This window comes from Falco peregrinus, chromosome 4 (assembly GCF_023634155.1).
Source record: "Falco peregrinus isolate bFalPer1 chromosome 4, bFalPer1.pri, whole genome shotgun sequence".
In the NCBI taxonomy this organism is placed as follows: domain Eukaryota; kingdom Metazoa; phylum Chordata; class Aves; order Falconiformes; family Falconidae; genus Falco; species Falco peregrinus.
The window spans coordinates 15,259,290-15,276,545 of record NC_073724.1 but is presented as its reverse complement, the minus strand read 5'-3'; the positions used below and the strand labels follow the sequence as shown (position 1 = coordinate 15,276,545).

Here is a 17,256-nt window from a genome sequence, read left to right as displayed (position 1 = left end):
AGACTTACGGATGAACACGTTAAGAGATGCAATAAATAAGTAATGCTCAAAACCATCTCATGCAGTGGCATAAACTTCCCAGGAAAACTGGTATCTTAAGGTATCCACTGAAAATAACTCAGCTCACAATAAATACAATGAAGACTATACACTGCTAACCAAAGAGGGTGCTTACCTGAATGACAGCACTAAACCAGCACGTGTTGCCAACATTCTTTAATCCTACTGGACAGTTGTCTTGCCGCTTTCGATCATAAGGGTTTGGAGAGTCACTCCATACCTCTGGATGTGTCCTCTTTAAACTTGCTTTATTTTCTGCAATACTGGCTTCTAGAACTCTTCGGAACAGAATGGAGGGAAAAAATGTGAGAAAAAGAAAAAAAAAAGAAAAAAAAACCATGACATAGTAAAACACCCTCATTTACTACTACAGACAATTACATCATCCGCTAACTTAAAGTTGCTGAGTTTGGTTTTAAATATATATGCAATAATATGTCTTCAAAAGGAAGACGTTATTTTACTTTTAGGTATGTTACAGCAATTCCCTTACCTTTTGGAAAATAGTATCAGTGAGTGAGTGAATTTCCTGTAAGAGCTCTAGATACAAGAGCCATGTCTGTCAGTCATCAATTATTTAAGAACAGATTCAAACACGATGGACAACAAGAAATCTTAGGCAGCACTGTTAGTGGAGTGCTTTCATCTACAAATGCTTTTATCGGTATGCACAGCACAAAGGCATCAATATTTATTTTACTGACAGGAAATCAAAGCTAGCTAGGCAAACTTGCAAAAATGAAAGATCCTTTTTTAGTTTCCATTTTTGCAACTTATGCAACTGTATTAATCACTTTACATAGCAAGTAATTACTTTATGAGCCATGGAAAGACATCTTCCCACAATTTTTCAAATGCCACCCAAATTAGCCAACAGGTTAATTGTACGCTTCAATGATCACTCTTTTTGCAGAAAACTATTCCTAGGTGATTTATGCTGAACGTTGACATTTCACATGACAGTAAGATCTGATGTGTGTTATGCTCCCAAACTCAAGCTTCACTCAACACGGTTATTTCTATATCAGCACATATTCTTAGACAGGCAACAAAGAACACCTTACAGGTTATCTGTGGTAGCCGCATTTCTAAATAAAAGATGGAGATGGATATATTCAGGTCATACAACAATGGCTCTACCTCATAAGCCAAGCTGCCTGGCATACGCACCACTGACACAGTAGTCACCACCTCAACTACCTGCTCAGACTATCATACAAAAGGCTGAGCGCAGGAATTCAGGAGCTGCATGACAAGCATCTAAGCAGTCTGAGCAGCATGAAGGATTGCCCCCTTCACTTCTAGATGCACTAACATCCAATAAAAGCAGGTTTAGGCTGGTCTGTAAATGGAGTTCCTGAAGGACAAAGTTTCAACACCTCAGAAAAAGCAAAGGAACAGGGCAGGGAGCAGGGCACGGGGACAGGAACTGGGGCCACACACAATGTAATCCCTCCCTTTCCTAACTGTAACCTTTTGTTTCAAGCTATGCTCTTGTTAAAGCAAGAAAAGGTATCTTACAAGATATACAAGAACTATGAAGCATTATATGAATTTACTGTAGATAACTGCTTTGGGGGACATACTAATTTGTTATTTCTACTTATTTTGGAAATAAAAAAAAAACCAGAAGCATTCAGAAAGCAAGACACCACTTGGTATAAATACCACTTTTCTATCAATATATCTCAGGAAGAACCTAAAACTGTTATTTCCTAAGAATTAATCAATTTCTGACTTTTTTTGACAGATAACATTGTAAACAGCACTGAAAGGACAGGCATACAATCCTCTCAACTTTCTGCTCTGACATCCCTTCAAACAATGCACAGGGATGGAACCTGACTCTTCAATAGTAGCTAGTTGCAAGTATCTTTTTACAATAATGTTATCTCCTAAGCAAATTCCAAAATGTAAACAAACAAACAAATTAATTTCCCTCCTCACTGATACAATCCTTCCAAAGTGTTATATGACCAGTGTATCTCTCCTTTGAGAGTAAAAGTTATTTGATGGGGGCATTAAAAGTGATTGCAAAACATATCTCAAACACATTTCAAATAATTTCTCATCCAGGTGGAATTACTTTAAAAAAAACAAACTTGTCTAAACTAAGTTGAAGGGATCTTTAAAATTGACATGAAGACTCTGACAGACGGGAATAAATTCACACTGATGCTGTAACAGGACTATAATACCTACTTCCGTATCATTTTCCTTTCAGCGAAACAATCAAAACTTCCCTGCCCACCTACCCCCCCAGCCAAGCTCAAGAATATTTCAAAATATTTTGAGATTCAAGTTCAGAAAAATAGATATTCTCAAACAGAAGCAGTCCCCTGACCCCAAGGGTATTACCATTCATCAACCTACCAAAATTTCTTCCTTGCATTTGTTTACCAGGTGGGGGATTTCCTCATCTCTAGCTTGATCTCAAATCTGTTTCCATGTCTTAATAAAGTATTTGATTCTCAAAGCTTCATATTTTTCCTCAATTTTACTTAACATTATCTGTCCTCAGAGAGCACATGCAATAGCTGCACACCCCACCTGCCAAATTCACTTTCAGTCACAGTGACAGCTGTGATGCAAACTGAAATAAAAGTGAGGACAGTTAAATAGGAATTTAATGATCTGCTCAAAAGCTACATAAATGAATGTATTTACAAGCATAGCAAATAAACCTCTTTATAGTATAATGTCCACTACATTATATTCATACAGTCCTGATTTGGGGGACTACCTTGACAAAAAAAAACCCTTACCCAGTCATTGTTCTCAACAAAATTAGCATCCTTCCAGAACCTTAGTACAAGGGTTTAGCAATTCTGATTACGCAGCAGAAACACCCTCTTTGAGACCCTCGAGACCACAGCAGCAGTCACCAGCAGCAGAGCCATATCTGTGTAAAGGGTATGGCACTTCTCTAGCCTCACAGGACCAAAGGCTTCCCCACCTCCAAGTGCTAGAATCTGGTTCGGCGGGAAACTCTGGAGTGAGGGTTTGTTAATGGCAGGCTTGGCTCGGGACTTCAAAGCAGTGGTTTATTTCTCTCTCTGCAACAAGCTGAGCATAGCCAAGCGGCTTTGCAGAGCTGCTTGCATGGGGCTAGGCAGACAATGCAATAAGCCTTGGGCAAAGTAAATCCACAGCACAAAAGTTCAGCCAAACCATTTTGAGGAAGCTCACTAAACGTGCTGCAGAAAAGCCCACTCCGGCAGGCTACTCGGCTACAAGAGCAAACAAAGCTCTTTACACCGTGACCGTCTTAAAACTGGACATCCAGGAATATACCCAACCCTACATCCCTTCCCAGTTTCACCTACGGACACAATGCTTAACCACAGTGCAGAGTCCCCAGCACTTCCCATGACAGTGTTAAAAAAAAAAAAATAAAAAAAAAAAAAATGCTTAGGGGTTGTGTACATCCTTATGCACCTATAGCATGGGCTCTCACTTTAGTATGGCTACTACCCTAGGCACAACACAGACCAGCTAATTTCTCCTTTCAGTCGTACCGTACTAGCTTCCCCAGCGAAGCCCTACCTGGCCAGCCTCACTCTCCTTCAATCCATGAAAAGTAAGATAAACAGGAGATACTTCTTCGTATTAGGAAATACACTGATCACATGCATTTCCCTAGGAGATTTAAAGAAAGAATAGTAAAAAAAAAAATTTAAATGTTCCATGTACAAGATGTTCAGCTTGGACACTTGGACATTTCAGTTGCACTCTTCCCAACACCTACATAGTAATCAGATCTGTCCTCATTAAGCAGCACAAGGCAATTACATTCAGGAAGACAAATTCTACGTGCATTACAACATTAATTACACAAGTCAAGAAATTCCATTAATGCTCCCTTGGAAACCTTAACAAAATCAGTGCAAATTATGTTCCAAACCACTATGAATACCTTTAAAGGAAAATATCCTCCACAGCAAAGACTATTTAAATATGCACACATCCTACATCATTAAAAAATAAGTATTTCCATAGTTTAATTTGCTTCTTATTGACTTCCTATTTGATTTCTGCTTCTTAACCCAGAAAAGCATAAGTAAATGGCTGCAGCTTGACTTGTTTACAACCACATTTGCTCTTTTGTTTTAAGAAGTCCCGCACACATACTGTGCTTTCTATTAGAATGCCAGCATTCTTCTGTGGGGTGTTAACTACAAAGTGATTTTTTTTTTAATATTTTTTTTTTAAAAAACAGTCTGAAGCCCTGTCCTTAAGAAAACTGATTGAACAGTTCAGATGAAGAATTCAAGAATTCTGAACTTCGTGTATTTGTACAACTCTGACATAACTTGCCATCAACTCGGGGTGTATCTTGGTATGTAACGGAGTTGATTTAATACCTCAATGTTGCCAAAATCCCCAAGATTCTCACTCTTCTCTGCTTTCATTCACAAGCAAAGCCCCGTTCGCCTTCTTATGCCATGATACACTCTGGATCTTTCAGTGGCTAGTTTTGTATGGCTTTGCAAAATGAATTCATGCAACAAATGCTCCAAAGAATACTGCTGCAAGTATAGAAAATGTTGTATGGTGTGCAGGCCATATTCCCCTTGGTAGTAACAAGCTCTTAATATGGTACATGCTATTGTGCCTCAGTTTGCCATCAAATATATATCTCTGTTTCATCAAGAAAACAACACTTTCTCTGTATATAACTAAACAAATTATCTACATACAAAGTACTATACACATACAAAATGTATGTACTTTGTACATACAGAAAAAAATATGGCATACTTTGTTATTCTTTGCAACCAAAAAAACCCCCACCTTAATTTAAATAGACTGTATTTATAATACTTATGGGCTAAGCAGACAAGACCAAAAAGGGCTTTTTAGTTTGAGAAGTGAAAAAGCAAAGCCTACAGGGAAAAAAAAAATAAATAATAATAAAAAAAATCTAAAGCTTCCAGGCTCCCAAGAAGTGAGCACAGCAGCAGTCAAAACTTGGGGAACAGGGGAAAAAAAGGGAGAAATATTTCCAAATCCACAAATAGGCTGACAGCCTACCTAAATCACAACTCTGACAGAATGCCAATTCTGTCCTTCAAAAAGAAGCATGCAAGAACTGAACTTCTGAATCAGAGCTGGACAGAACTTCCACCATAATCCTGTATATATGCATACAGCGAGGTCTTAGAAAAAAGCCAATCCCTTAAAAATCTTCTAATTATTAATAGAGAATATAAATCCCTCTCATCCCATATTTCTCTCCTAAAATATGTCATGAATATATGTTGGTATAACAACACTGCTTTCATCACAAATGGGGGGAGGGAGGGGTATGTTTACTCTTGCAATTAGTACAGCTCTTTTTCTAAAGGAAAAAGGAAATGACTGTGGACAAAGTAACACTCTATATTCTCAGAGCTGGACTTTTCTGATAAACCATTTAGTCTGTCAAATACAGTGAATCAAGGGAAATAATTATTGTGTTGAATCTCTCCCATCTAAATATTTTTTATTAAAATTAGTATTTTTCAAGGAGGCAGTACTCAACCTTCTAACACAAGGATCTATTCACTGGCCTTCTCCCTTAGACCAAGGCCAACCACAGATGAAAAAAAAACAACCAACAACATCCCTCCCACACAGCTCTACACCCAGGCTTAGATCACATCCCAAATATTTCATAATTATATCTATATTTACATATAAATACACACTGTAAAAAAAGTTACTGTAAAATCTGATCAAAAGTTGATTTACAGGCTCTTATCACGCCCAAGTTGAAAAAGATAAGTTAATACAACTTTAAACCAAGAAGTTAACTTCACCCAAAGCTTATAAATCCTATTTGTTAAACAGGTTAATAACATACTTTATCAGCTAAAGTACAGCAGCTGCTCTTAGTATAGTTAGTTATAGCATTACTACCCCCTCCCTCAATCTCAGCATTAGCACAGAGATAAGAAAATGTTACTGTAATGCGAACACTGCAAAAAACAGGACAAAGTTTATTAGCTTCTTAATTATATTTTGTTTTCATTGCTTTTTACCTGATACACAAAAAACTTTTAGTTTTAGGTCCTATTTAAATAGGATCATATATCCTCTATCTCCATCCACTTCCTCAATATTTAAACACATAAATCAACATGAAACATACTATTAAATCCTAGCCCACATATAATAGACTATTTTCCAGTGTAGAACATACAATACATTAAAGCAACATCCTGAAGCCAGGCATATCAGCAGCACAAGTGAAAGTAAACAAGTTATTCTCTGTTAAATTAAAAGTTAAAGAAAAAGCAATACAGGCCAATCTCCAACTCTTTAATTTAATTTCTGCTTTATATAAGTTGTTTGTTTACCTGCTAATGGCTTGTTCCTCATCTGTTATTCCAGTCTCCCTGAATGCCCTGTTTGACTCCTCCAAACTCAAGGCAATTGCCCTCTGAAGATCATCTTTATCATCTCCAGTGAGATCAATCACATCTGAAAAGCAAAACTATCTTTCTCAAAATTAAAAGTGAAACAGAATGAAAGGCAAGTCTTACTGTAGAGGAGAGCGAGCCCACACGGATTGCTGAGCATCATTCCAGTCCATCCCTCCTGTGCCCTGCACTCTTCCAGCCACTAACCCTGCTAATGACTCCCTTCTGCTTCCAAGCCAGATAAAAACCTCAGCAGCTTGCTCTTGCTAAGATATGGCAGGCAGTAGTCTTTCTTCCTCTTAACGTTTTAAGTTTCACAAAGCTACGGGACAAATTTAGGAATCCATGGTTTCCAAAAGCCCTCTTAAAGCAATACACTTAAATGTATTACTTCAGCTAGTTATCTGTTGCTTCCAGGGAACGTGTGACAAAGACAACCTTCTCTTTTAAAAAAGGATACCTCAACCGAGCATAGTTGTTTTGCCCTTCTCATGGAGGAGCACGTGCAGAGTTTTCCCAATGCAGCTGCAAATTCTGCAAGTATTTTTCTGTGCACTGGTGAGCCAAATACTTTCACATAGTTTCATAAGAAGTGGGGAAATTCTTTACTTCACCTAATTCTTTCCTACTCTGTCTGTGTATTCCTTTTCTGAACGTATTTAAATCTAAATTCTGTCTACTTGAAGTAGCTCATCTCAATAGGAGAACTAAGAAAGAAATATTGAAGTCAAAATGAGGATCCACACTTGGACATGTGGGGAATGCTGGATGGGCTACTGACTGGGTAATGAAAATGAAACCACCCTACTCCTACCTCCCTCTCCAGCTCCCATTATCTAAGGAATCAGATACTAACACTCCCCATCAACCTCCTTGTTTCCTGCAGGTAGTGACAGCACTCCCCCTCCTGAGTATGGACAGATTTCACTATCCCACATCACACCACAGTACAAATCATCCCCCTGTCAGGCACAGCCATGCTTTGAGTAGCCAGGGCCAACAAGAATGTCCATCAACTGCACAAGACCTTCCAAAAAGCCAAGGTCATTGGTTATCATTATTTCAAGGGCCAAAAGTCTAATTTTGCAAGTCAGCCAGACAGAGAGGGGAAACTGCAAAAGAGACTTTTATGTGCAATGTTAGACAGACAGGCACACAGAGCCTTGGCTGGTTTCAGGCTCCCTCCTCCAAGGCCAAAGTTTATCAACATGCTACGAAAAGAACTACTCTGCAGCCTGGGTTTGGACATTAGAAGCTAAAAGACCTGGGAGAAAGGGGTACAGATTCAAAACTGATGACTGCTCACACAGACAGATGAGCAGGTTGTCTGTATTTCTCCTTCCACAGGCCAGCCCAATACTCATACCCAAAGAGTTTCATCTAGCTTTTGACGTTTCTCCTAGATGAGCTGACTCACCGTAGAGATAGCTTGCCTTCTTTCCCTGGGCTTATTTGTCTGTGCGTTTCTCATCGGATCAAAATAAAAAACCCTGAACTTACAACAGTGACAATGAGGTGACTTGTCCTAAGAGACAGCTCAAACTGAAAAGAAGTTGTAGAAGAAACTTTTCTGTTAACACCAGTATCTTCAAAAAACTAGTTTTAAACTTAGCCCTATTTCCCCAAATAAAGATGGCTGAATTTCTGTTTTATTTAGTGAGCCCTTAAAGGAAGCACTATTACCTGCAAAGTAAACTAGGCGATCTGTCATGATCTGCAAGTGTAGAAAAATGCTATGTCCACAAAACCAGTACTTCAGAATTTTATTCTTATGTCTTTTATAGTCAACTCAGGCCTTCCAGCATATCAGAAGGATACTTTAACTCAGATGCCTGAAATTCTTCTTCAGAAGTACTAAAGCAATTACAACAACCACCAGTAAATGCCTCACCCAGAAGAGTTTTGATATGTGAGCTGCCGTATTGAGAACAATGTAATTCGGGCTAAAATTACAACCTGGGTCGCAGGCAAACATGGCTCTGTTCAACAGCCCGAGAGCAGGAAAAAAGCTAGAAAGGTCAACAGCAATGAGAAAATCCCATGACCACACACGCTACTTACTCCACTCCAAAATGCAGTGCTTAGGTTGTATTTTCCACCCATCTGCAGGTAGTCACACACAAACAACTCATCTCCAGTGGAGACAAGCTGTTTTTTCAGTAAGTAGTCGTAGTGGTCACAACTGAAGATGGAGTAAGCCTCAAACCAGCAGCCACGCAGGCTGATGGAGAAGTATGGGATTACTCTGATCACTCAAAAAGGAGACTATTCCTTTAGCCAGTCTCTAGCCAGGTCAGAGTGATGAAATTCTTATACAGCAATGAAGAATGTTAGATTAAGAGGTAAGCTCCTTTATACGGGAACCGTTCTTCAGAAAATAACTCATAACTTAGGTGAATATTATGTGGTCAACAAAAGCTCCTACTGTTAATTAAAAAAAAAATAATAAAAAAATAAATCTATCAAGGTCAACTCCAACTCACACTTTCATTAAATTATTCAACTTCATTGCACCTCCCTAGCCCCTTGTTCTTTATTCATCTATACCACCACACTATGTGTTCAGATGTTTATTACCATCCACATTACCAGTGATTACACCACTTTAATATTAAAACCCCAAATTTTTGGTTCCACTTCTCTCGGAAAGCAGATCAACACAACAGGTTCCTTTGGCATGCAAGAGTTTTGGAGCAGACAATAAAGGATTCTCTTTTGAAATGTTTTTGCATATATGTTTTTCCTAATTTGCATGAAAAAAAAGACAATACAGTGAAGACCTGCTGCCAGATACTACCACCACATGAGAGTGGTGCAATCAATTTATGTCACAGAGGGTTTACCTAGCATAACTTATGTCAGAAAAGTAAGTTTCTAAATATCACCTAATCCATGGTAGCCTACTCCATGCAAGCTTTTAGTTTGTAGCAAACATAAAACAAAAATATTCCGGAGGTTTAAGCTAATTTATTCCATCTCATGTTTGCTGTACTTGGAGCAGGTCCAAGGTCTTTTTCAGCAAATCAGCTGATACGTAACTCATTAAGTTGCAACAGTTCACCTATGACTTGAATCCTGAATCACAGCATTATGAAGAGATCTTAATAGAAGTCATAACAGAAGGGGAACAGTCTGAGTCTAACCTCCTCTTTAAAAACAAAAAAACAGCTTGCCTCGATAGTTTCCACTCCTGTCAGTTGGTTACAGATTACACAAATTTACATATACTACATGAAATTCATGCAGGTTTTTTTTTATTTTACTTTAAAATAGCTTCATCTTTTGTGAATTCTTACATGGGGATTTATTTTTTTTTTAGTGAAAAGATATCCAATTTTCAAGCACATGTATGATCACTTTGTCTTCTCGCACAATCATAATAAATTCAACATTAACCTAGTTTTAAAATACATATTTCACTTCAATGTTATAGTGTTAAATGCAAACCTATGATTTTATTTTACAGCAATTAGTGGTGGAATTCATTCAAGAAACTCATCTACTGAAGTTTCCTATCTGATCAACCGATTTCGAGGTCTGAGTTTGAAGCAAAAAGAAAAAAGCTGACTTTCATTCGAAGTATTTATCAGACACACACGAGTTTCATGTGATAGGCTGAAGGACGTATTTGATAAAAGTTAGTAAGAATAATGCTACTTCTCCAAATTTATAGTTACCCAACTTACATTTACACATGTCGATTTTGTAATAATCCTCTGATTTAGGCCACAGAACACTTTAGTTCTCACTGGCTCATACTCACAAAAGTACTTCTTACTGTATATCCCATAGCCTTAGAAAATGCAAACGTTCTTAATTAAGACATGACTACTAAATAAAAAAGTTTGCTTCTGAAAAAATTCTTTATGAATGAAGAAACTGCTCATCAAAACAGTCTGGCTTACTGTATTCATGATGGTTATTCAAGTAAAATTAACATCCAGAACTAATCAACTGTTTTCCTAAGAAATTTAGTTTCTGTTTACAACATTATTATATAATAATGTGTGCTTCTGGAACCTAAGATCCAGAGAGTCTGACACCATTTATAATACTACAAATCAATTTTAAGCTGTATATTGAAATTTGTGACAAATATACTAGTGTATATATAGTAAATGCACACACTATGTCTATCTATCCCCGCGTACCTTCTGTCTTTTGTAAAAAAACCTTATGAATCTGTTTACTTAGGAAGTTTCTATCATCATTGAAATAAACGGTTCTTACTTGGTAATGGCCTGGGTCATTAAAACAATTACTGTATTATTAACTTGTTACTTATACCAGGAGGAGACAAAGAATAGGAACTTCAAATTTAAGCAACTGGGGAAACTCAGCATAAGGGACAGATCTGAAGTAGCAATTGAACCCAGGGACAGGCAATGAACAACCACAATAATGCAACTGCTGGCACAGGGAGAGGAAAACGAAAGGGCAGGTCTGATGGGTTCCATGGACAGGTACCAAGTATGGAAATCCAGCAGCAAGGCTCCAATTTCAACACACCAACAATATAAAAAGAAAAGAAAAAAAAACAAAAAATTGAGACTACATTAGCTTTGTTTATTACAATCAGAGCTATGCAAAATCATGTATTCTACCATCTATTCTGTGATGTTAAACATCATGATTGCCTGAGAATCCCACATGAAGATTTAAGGGAATTTACATGGCTGTATATGCCAAATTTCATTATAACTGGATGAGGAAAGAATACACAGCTACTCAGCAACTAGTTAGCCAACCCAAACAGCTCTACTGATGAAAGAGCTAGCAAATGTTGGCCACCACGATCTTACAGGAACTTCTTCATCTCAGCTGCATTTACACTGTTCTAGGATGGTAATACCTTAAATTAATGATTCTCACACTGACAGGGATGGCAAGGAGAGACATAGTCATGGAACAAATAAACAAGTGAATATGTAACACGAAAGGAGGACCTCAAGGTACAAAAGTCCTGACATTTTGAAGCAGGGACTCCACCACACCAAGCTGGAGACACTCCCAGGAACCTGGATGGAGATGACACAAATAATCCCTGAAATAGAAGGAAATGTCATGAAGACACATAGTGATACCTGAGTTAGGTAAGGTGACAGAAGAAACTAGTGTCAAATTTTACTCACAGAAACAATAAAATGCATAGAATGAGGACTGACTAGGACTTGTGGAAAGAAGGGTTTAGGAGCTACAGCTAATTCACATTCAACCTGCAATTCACATCACCACAGCACTGAAGAAAATTTGAAGTGTTACACTAAGGTATACTGCCAAAGTACTACAGGGACATTTATAGAGATTCACCCATTTTTTCTTAAGAACTCAACTGAAGTCTTGCTTATTGTTTTCAGTGCCACAGTTTACAAAAAAGGCTGAACTACTAGAGAAGGTTCAGAAGAGAAAAACACTGACAATAGGTACAGGATGTACATCCAAAGACTTGGAAAGAATTTCAGCTGTTGAGTTTAGATCTGATAAAAGTCTGAGGGGCCATTATGATACACTGTCTTTGAACATACAACACTTACATCTGAGATAAAAGGAATGAAGTGTACTACCATCTCCACAGGGGACAGCCCAAAGAATAAAGGACTTAACCTAAAGCATGAGGGATTTAGGCAAGACATTAGGAGTTTAAAAGTAAGGACAGTGAAGCACCATAATAAATCACTCTATAAACTTTTCAGTCTCTAGAAAAGAATGGTTTTTAAGAAATGTTATATAAACATCACTTCGGGAGGATTTAGGTGTGGTTAAGTCTACCCTATTGGGAAGAGTTGACTGAATGAGTTCTGAAACTTATGCAAAGGCTCAAACTCTGGGGACAGGAATATATAAAAAGGCAGGTCCCCAGAAACAATGAAGTCTACAACCTTCAAGCTGGTGTATGTGGCATTTTCTAGTTACATCGTACCATGTCCTTATGAAAGGGCTTGAAATCTTTTGTTTCGGCTTTGGAATGTGCAATTGTGAAGACTAATACTTCAGTATTTATGAAAAGAGTTTTGAGTTTTCAAAAGAAAGGAAGGGGAGAACTTGTCTTGACAGCTATTTCACTTGAAGACAATACAAGTTCTAAAATAAATCTTCATGCTGCTGCTTCCTTTAACCCGGTTCTGCAAGTTTCATAAATAATAAGATGCAAATGGATATATGCTTATCAATGAAACAGTTCTGTTGTGCAACCACAGAAGAACACACACTGAACTACTTCAAAAGAGAAGGAAAAAAAAAAAAGAGAGAAGGTTTCTAGTGAAATCAAGAAAGTTAAAATATTGAAAAGCATTGCTGAACTATCATTTTGCTTTAAGTGCACTGCCTAGGACTTATGCTACTAAGCAGAACATATGCAGTGATCTTCGATTAAAATGTGTTCATTTGTACATTGCAACCCTAATCCTTAAGTACTTTTTGCCCACTAACAGATTGCAGGAAGGAAAAAAAAAAAACATCACAACCCAAAAACCCATAGTCCTAAGAGTAACACCACCTCTGCAAAGGGATCAGATAAAGCATGCATCACTTGATGTGAAAAAGTTATGCTTGCAGGTGCTCGCACATGCCATTTTGAACAGGCAAAAAAGGCAAACATCATGAATAACACTGATTGTGCAAGTCAACCTTTGCTTTTAAAGATGAGTAAATTTTATGCAAACTTATCAATATTTTGAAGCTGCTGAAATGCTGCATTTGCTAATAAGAGAATAATCACTCCTAACATACAGGATGCAACTCTTAAACAGCTGAATGACCACTGTCATTTGGAAGAGCCACTGCACAATCCAGGCTAATCACAGACTGTTAAGTTACACATATACATTTTTACCTCTTAACTAAGTAACCGTTTCAATGAAACTTAATCAGTCAAGCTTGCAGAATGCCTTTGTGTAAGGCATACATTCAAAAGCCTTTCTAAGTGGCTGGAGGTTTTCTCTGGCATAAAAGACAGTTCTGGTATTTATCTCTGTCTCTCACTCCCAGTCTGGATGACTTAACTTGGTGGGACCATGAAGCTCAGTGACTTACAACAATGTAAATTCCAAATGCACAGAGGTAGTTAAGCAGTAAGGAACAGTAAAGGGTGACTTATAATTATCTTCATGTAATTATACCTAGATGAGATAGCAAAAGGCAGTCAAATTTGAAAGGCAAGATACTGTCAGCAACACAGTACATTTACTGAGAACCACTAGTAGTGTTCTCTGCAGAAGGGAGCGTTGATGGTTGGAGCTATCATTGCTGAATGTTTTCCGTCTATGTCCACCCTTGCATTCTCTTCTCTCAACCCACCCACTGTCTTTCACGATTCTCCCTTACATGGCAGTATGTACTAACACTGGGCCCTGAAACTTGTGCATTTTAGGTGTACTGCGTTTTTTAAATTCATAACCAAAATTATTACAGGCAAGCAGATCACAACAGAAAGAACTGTAGGTTTATGCAAGAAGCTTTCACTACCTCTCAGGGGCAGAGCGGGGCAGCCTCTATGATCAGACTGGTTTAGACTTTTCTGCTTTAGGTGTTTAGTTCTTGCCCCTTAAGTCCTCCAATGTGAAGAAAAGTTGGCCAGGATGCCTTTATCTCATGACATGTTTTCAGTACAACTAAAAGAGCAAAGGCCTCTCATCTTTGTCACCAGTGAGGATCGGACCAGACTTTAAAGACGTAACAACAAAAAAAAAGCATCTGCTTTCTGCACAGCAGCTGGCACTTCTCGATTACTGACTTGTAGTACTATATAACTGTAAAGAATCTGGGTCTGTCTTCAGCCTTCCAGAAAAGAGAAGAGAATCCTGAATTTCAGCTTGGAAACAGGCAACCAAGACTCACTCTTTTCAGTCTGACCATCAGCCACAGGTAATGTAGACTCTGCAGGCTTGACTCTTCCTTCTCATATCCGTTGCCACCTCCTATCTTCAATAAGGTTGCATAGCAGAGTAAGTGACACCAAAACTAAACACTTCTATTAATGGGATTGCTAATAAATCTAATTAAACACAGACTGCAAGAGAATCCAGCTTACTATTCCACTGTCATAGTAGATCTTCAGTACTGGAGACTACAACAACAGTGGTAAGTTTGAGGAAACAGACTAATTTCAACAATGTCAATTTTCTGACTTCGAAAACTAAATACATGTGGAGTTTTGCGCGTGTTTTCTTTTCAAAGGAGGGAAAAGAAGAAAAAAAACAAAAAAAAACCCACAATAAAAAAAACCCAAACCACTCCTACACCTTATTCAGAGGATAATACAACTACTTATAATACACTCAGGGCACTTTATATGGAGTTGCTAGTAATACCAAGGATTAAAATGCAGTTTTCAGAATGTGAGATATTGAGAATAAACTCATCTTTAATTTATAAAAAAAAAAAAGGTTAAAAGAGATGTTTATGTCAAGGTGCCAGAGACAGACAATTGTACAACTCACAAGGAGATGTAACTAAACTGCTTTATAATGGTGCCACCATAGCCACCCTAGGATCAGTGAAATGAAGGGGAAAAAGAAAATCCTGCTGTGGGTGAAGCTAATTCTACTCATTTAACAAAAGCTACATATATGTACTACATATGTAGTCAAAGGATCAGTGAATATTAAAATATTCCACATCTATATTTAGAATGTTGAAATGTAAATACAGTATCAAGAAACTTCAGATTTTACAGAAATCCCACCACAAAACTTCCTTTGACTTTTTCTTTCATGTTATTTCCCATACTCATTTGCAGAAGACATTTAACATGTTTAACACATTTAACACACTTCCCCCCCCCCCCTAAAAATAACTATGCACTTAAGTAAAGGAATAAAACCTGCAACGTTGAGAGACCTCTGGTATCAACTAAATAAAACTGATTAAAATTAATTAAATTTTAATATTAATTTCACATACAATAAACCTATCTTTTGCTATAAAATGCACACCTAACCTCTCATTTCTCCGTTTAGGAAAGTCATCCCTTTCAGGGAGAAGCTACTTCTAAGCATATTAAGCTTTAGTGTGTTAAGAGACATTCACAGATTGTTCTCCAATTATTTTGACAGAAGCGTACCCAGCTTTTGTCTTTAATTATTTACTGCATGGCCCCAAAATAAATCCTATAATGGGGGAGGGAAACAGAAAAAAAAACCAAAAAAACCCACACACAACCGAACACCAAAGACTGAAAACCCAGTTACTCATCCTCTGATCAATACCATACATACATGTAAAGGTAATACTTAAGGGTATCTCAAATAAAAATTATACTGAAATAAGGAAAGAAAGAATACATATCTATCTAAAAATTGTTAAGTAAGAATCATCAGCAGATTAACAGTCATCTCACAGGCAAGTTTTTAGCTTCCTTGCCTTGAAATTAAACTTAAAAAAAGAAAAAATACCTACTGGTGTCTGCCTGGCTGCCCACGCTGATGTATCTGTCATTTCCAGGAAGGGCTGTTTGATAGTAAGTTGCCTCCTCTACCTGGGGAACCTTGGCATTCTTTGCGGTGAGGAAGGCCACAGCCAACTCCAGATTACCATTGCTGTCCTTTAAGCGTCAACAAAACAAAAAAGTGAGAAAGTCCCACCACCCTTTTATAATTTTTCCTAACAACAAAGGTCAACGTTACAAGCAACTTACAAGATCAATGACACATTGTATTTTCAGGTGAAATATGATTAGAAAAGAAAGTTTCCAAATTTTACATATTCTGTATACTTCACCATTTTTAACCAACAGAAAGATAAAATATATTGTAAAAATTTACTTTGGTAGAAATCCATTTATTTCAGAAAAAAAATTAAAGGTCTTGTAGTGCAAGTCAATCCCTCAACAAGCGTAACCAACACACACTCACAGACTTAACAGAAGCTAAATTCTTCTGAAAATCTACCATTTCATTTTTAAAGCAAGAAATGCTGGCTTTTGAGGGGCAGTTGTGATTTATGCTGAATCTGAAGAAACAGCTATATGTATATATGATTTAAATTCACTAAATCCTCATTTACTATGTATAAATGGCTAAAAAGCTCTGCCTGAGGGAAACAAGGCTTCTTCTTTTTTTTAATTTTTATATATATATATGCGCATATATATGTATTTGTGGAAACAGAACACAGCGAGACCTGCCATTCTTTACTTGCATCAAAGAACTCTTCTGTGCTATGAAAGAATTTACAATGGTTGAAAATACAGTGAAGCAATAGCAAATTAGCAAAGAGTGGCAAATTCAAGTTCTTCATTCTACATACTGAACAGGACCTGTGCATAATAGAAAACTCAACTACATCTTGACAAGAAACAATACTTAACCCATCAGGAGTTGACCAGTTGCAGTAGCACCACGGTATTTCAAAACACTTTAGCCAAAGGTTAAAGGCAAGTCAAACCATTCCTATCTTTTCATTTTTGAACAGCAGATTAATTTTTATGTCTGTAGCAGAAGCGATCGAGATTCGTTCTAAAGTGAACAAGCCATCATTATTACCTTTTTTCCCCTGAAATAAATCTAAAAAGAATTCAAGCTGGGAAGGAAGGGAAAACAAGAGTAAGAAGGGGTGGGGTTTATGGCTTTCACAGGCAGTTAAGATATATATGTTCTGCTATAAGTCAGACATCCATCTTACCTTCAGTGCTTGTTGTAGTACCTGGATGTCATTGATACCAGTGATCTCCCTCAGCTGATTTAAAAATGTTTGCTGGTGCTAAAAACAAAAACAGATCATCAAAATAAGGTAGGAGCCAAATAACAGCAAAACCAATTACTTACAAGAATATGCTTTTCTGCAAACATTAAAA

The 17,256-nt window shown here is 37.4% G+C and overlaps 1 protein-coding gene across 3 annotated transcripts in view; it reads right to left on the bottom strand.

Moving 5' to 3' along the window:
- USP25 (ubiquitin specific peptidase 25) overlaps window positions 1–17,256 on the bottom strand; it is a 97,283-nt gene that overhangs the window by 58,244 nt on the left and 21,783 nt on the right. For 2 of the 3 annotated variants that reach the window (XM_055801954.1, XM_055801955.1), the window contains exons 2-5: window positions 17,085–17,162; window positions 15,861–16,005; window positions 6,402–6,525; window positions 176–338 (exon numbers count right to left, since the gene is read on the bottom strand). In XM_055801954.1, coding sequence (XP_055657929.1) covers window positions 176–338; window positions 6,402–6,525; window positions 15,861–16,005; window positions 17,085–17,162 — 510 coding nt within the window. Of the gene's footprint in view, window positions 1–175; window positions 339–6,401; window positions 6,526–15,860; window positions 16,006–17,084; window positions 17,163–17,256 lie in introns of those variants that run through there. The other variant, XM_055801956.1, reaches the window with a different exon arrangement.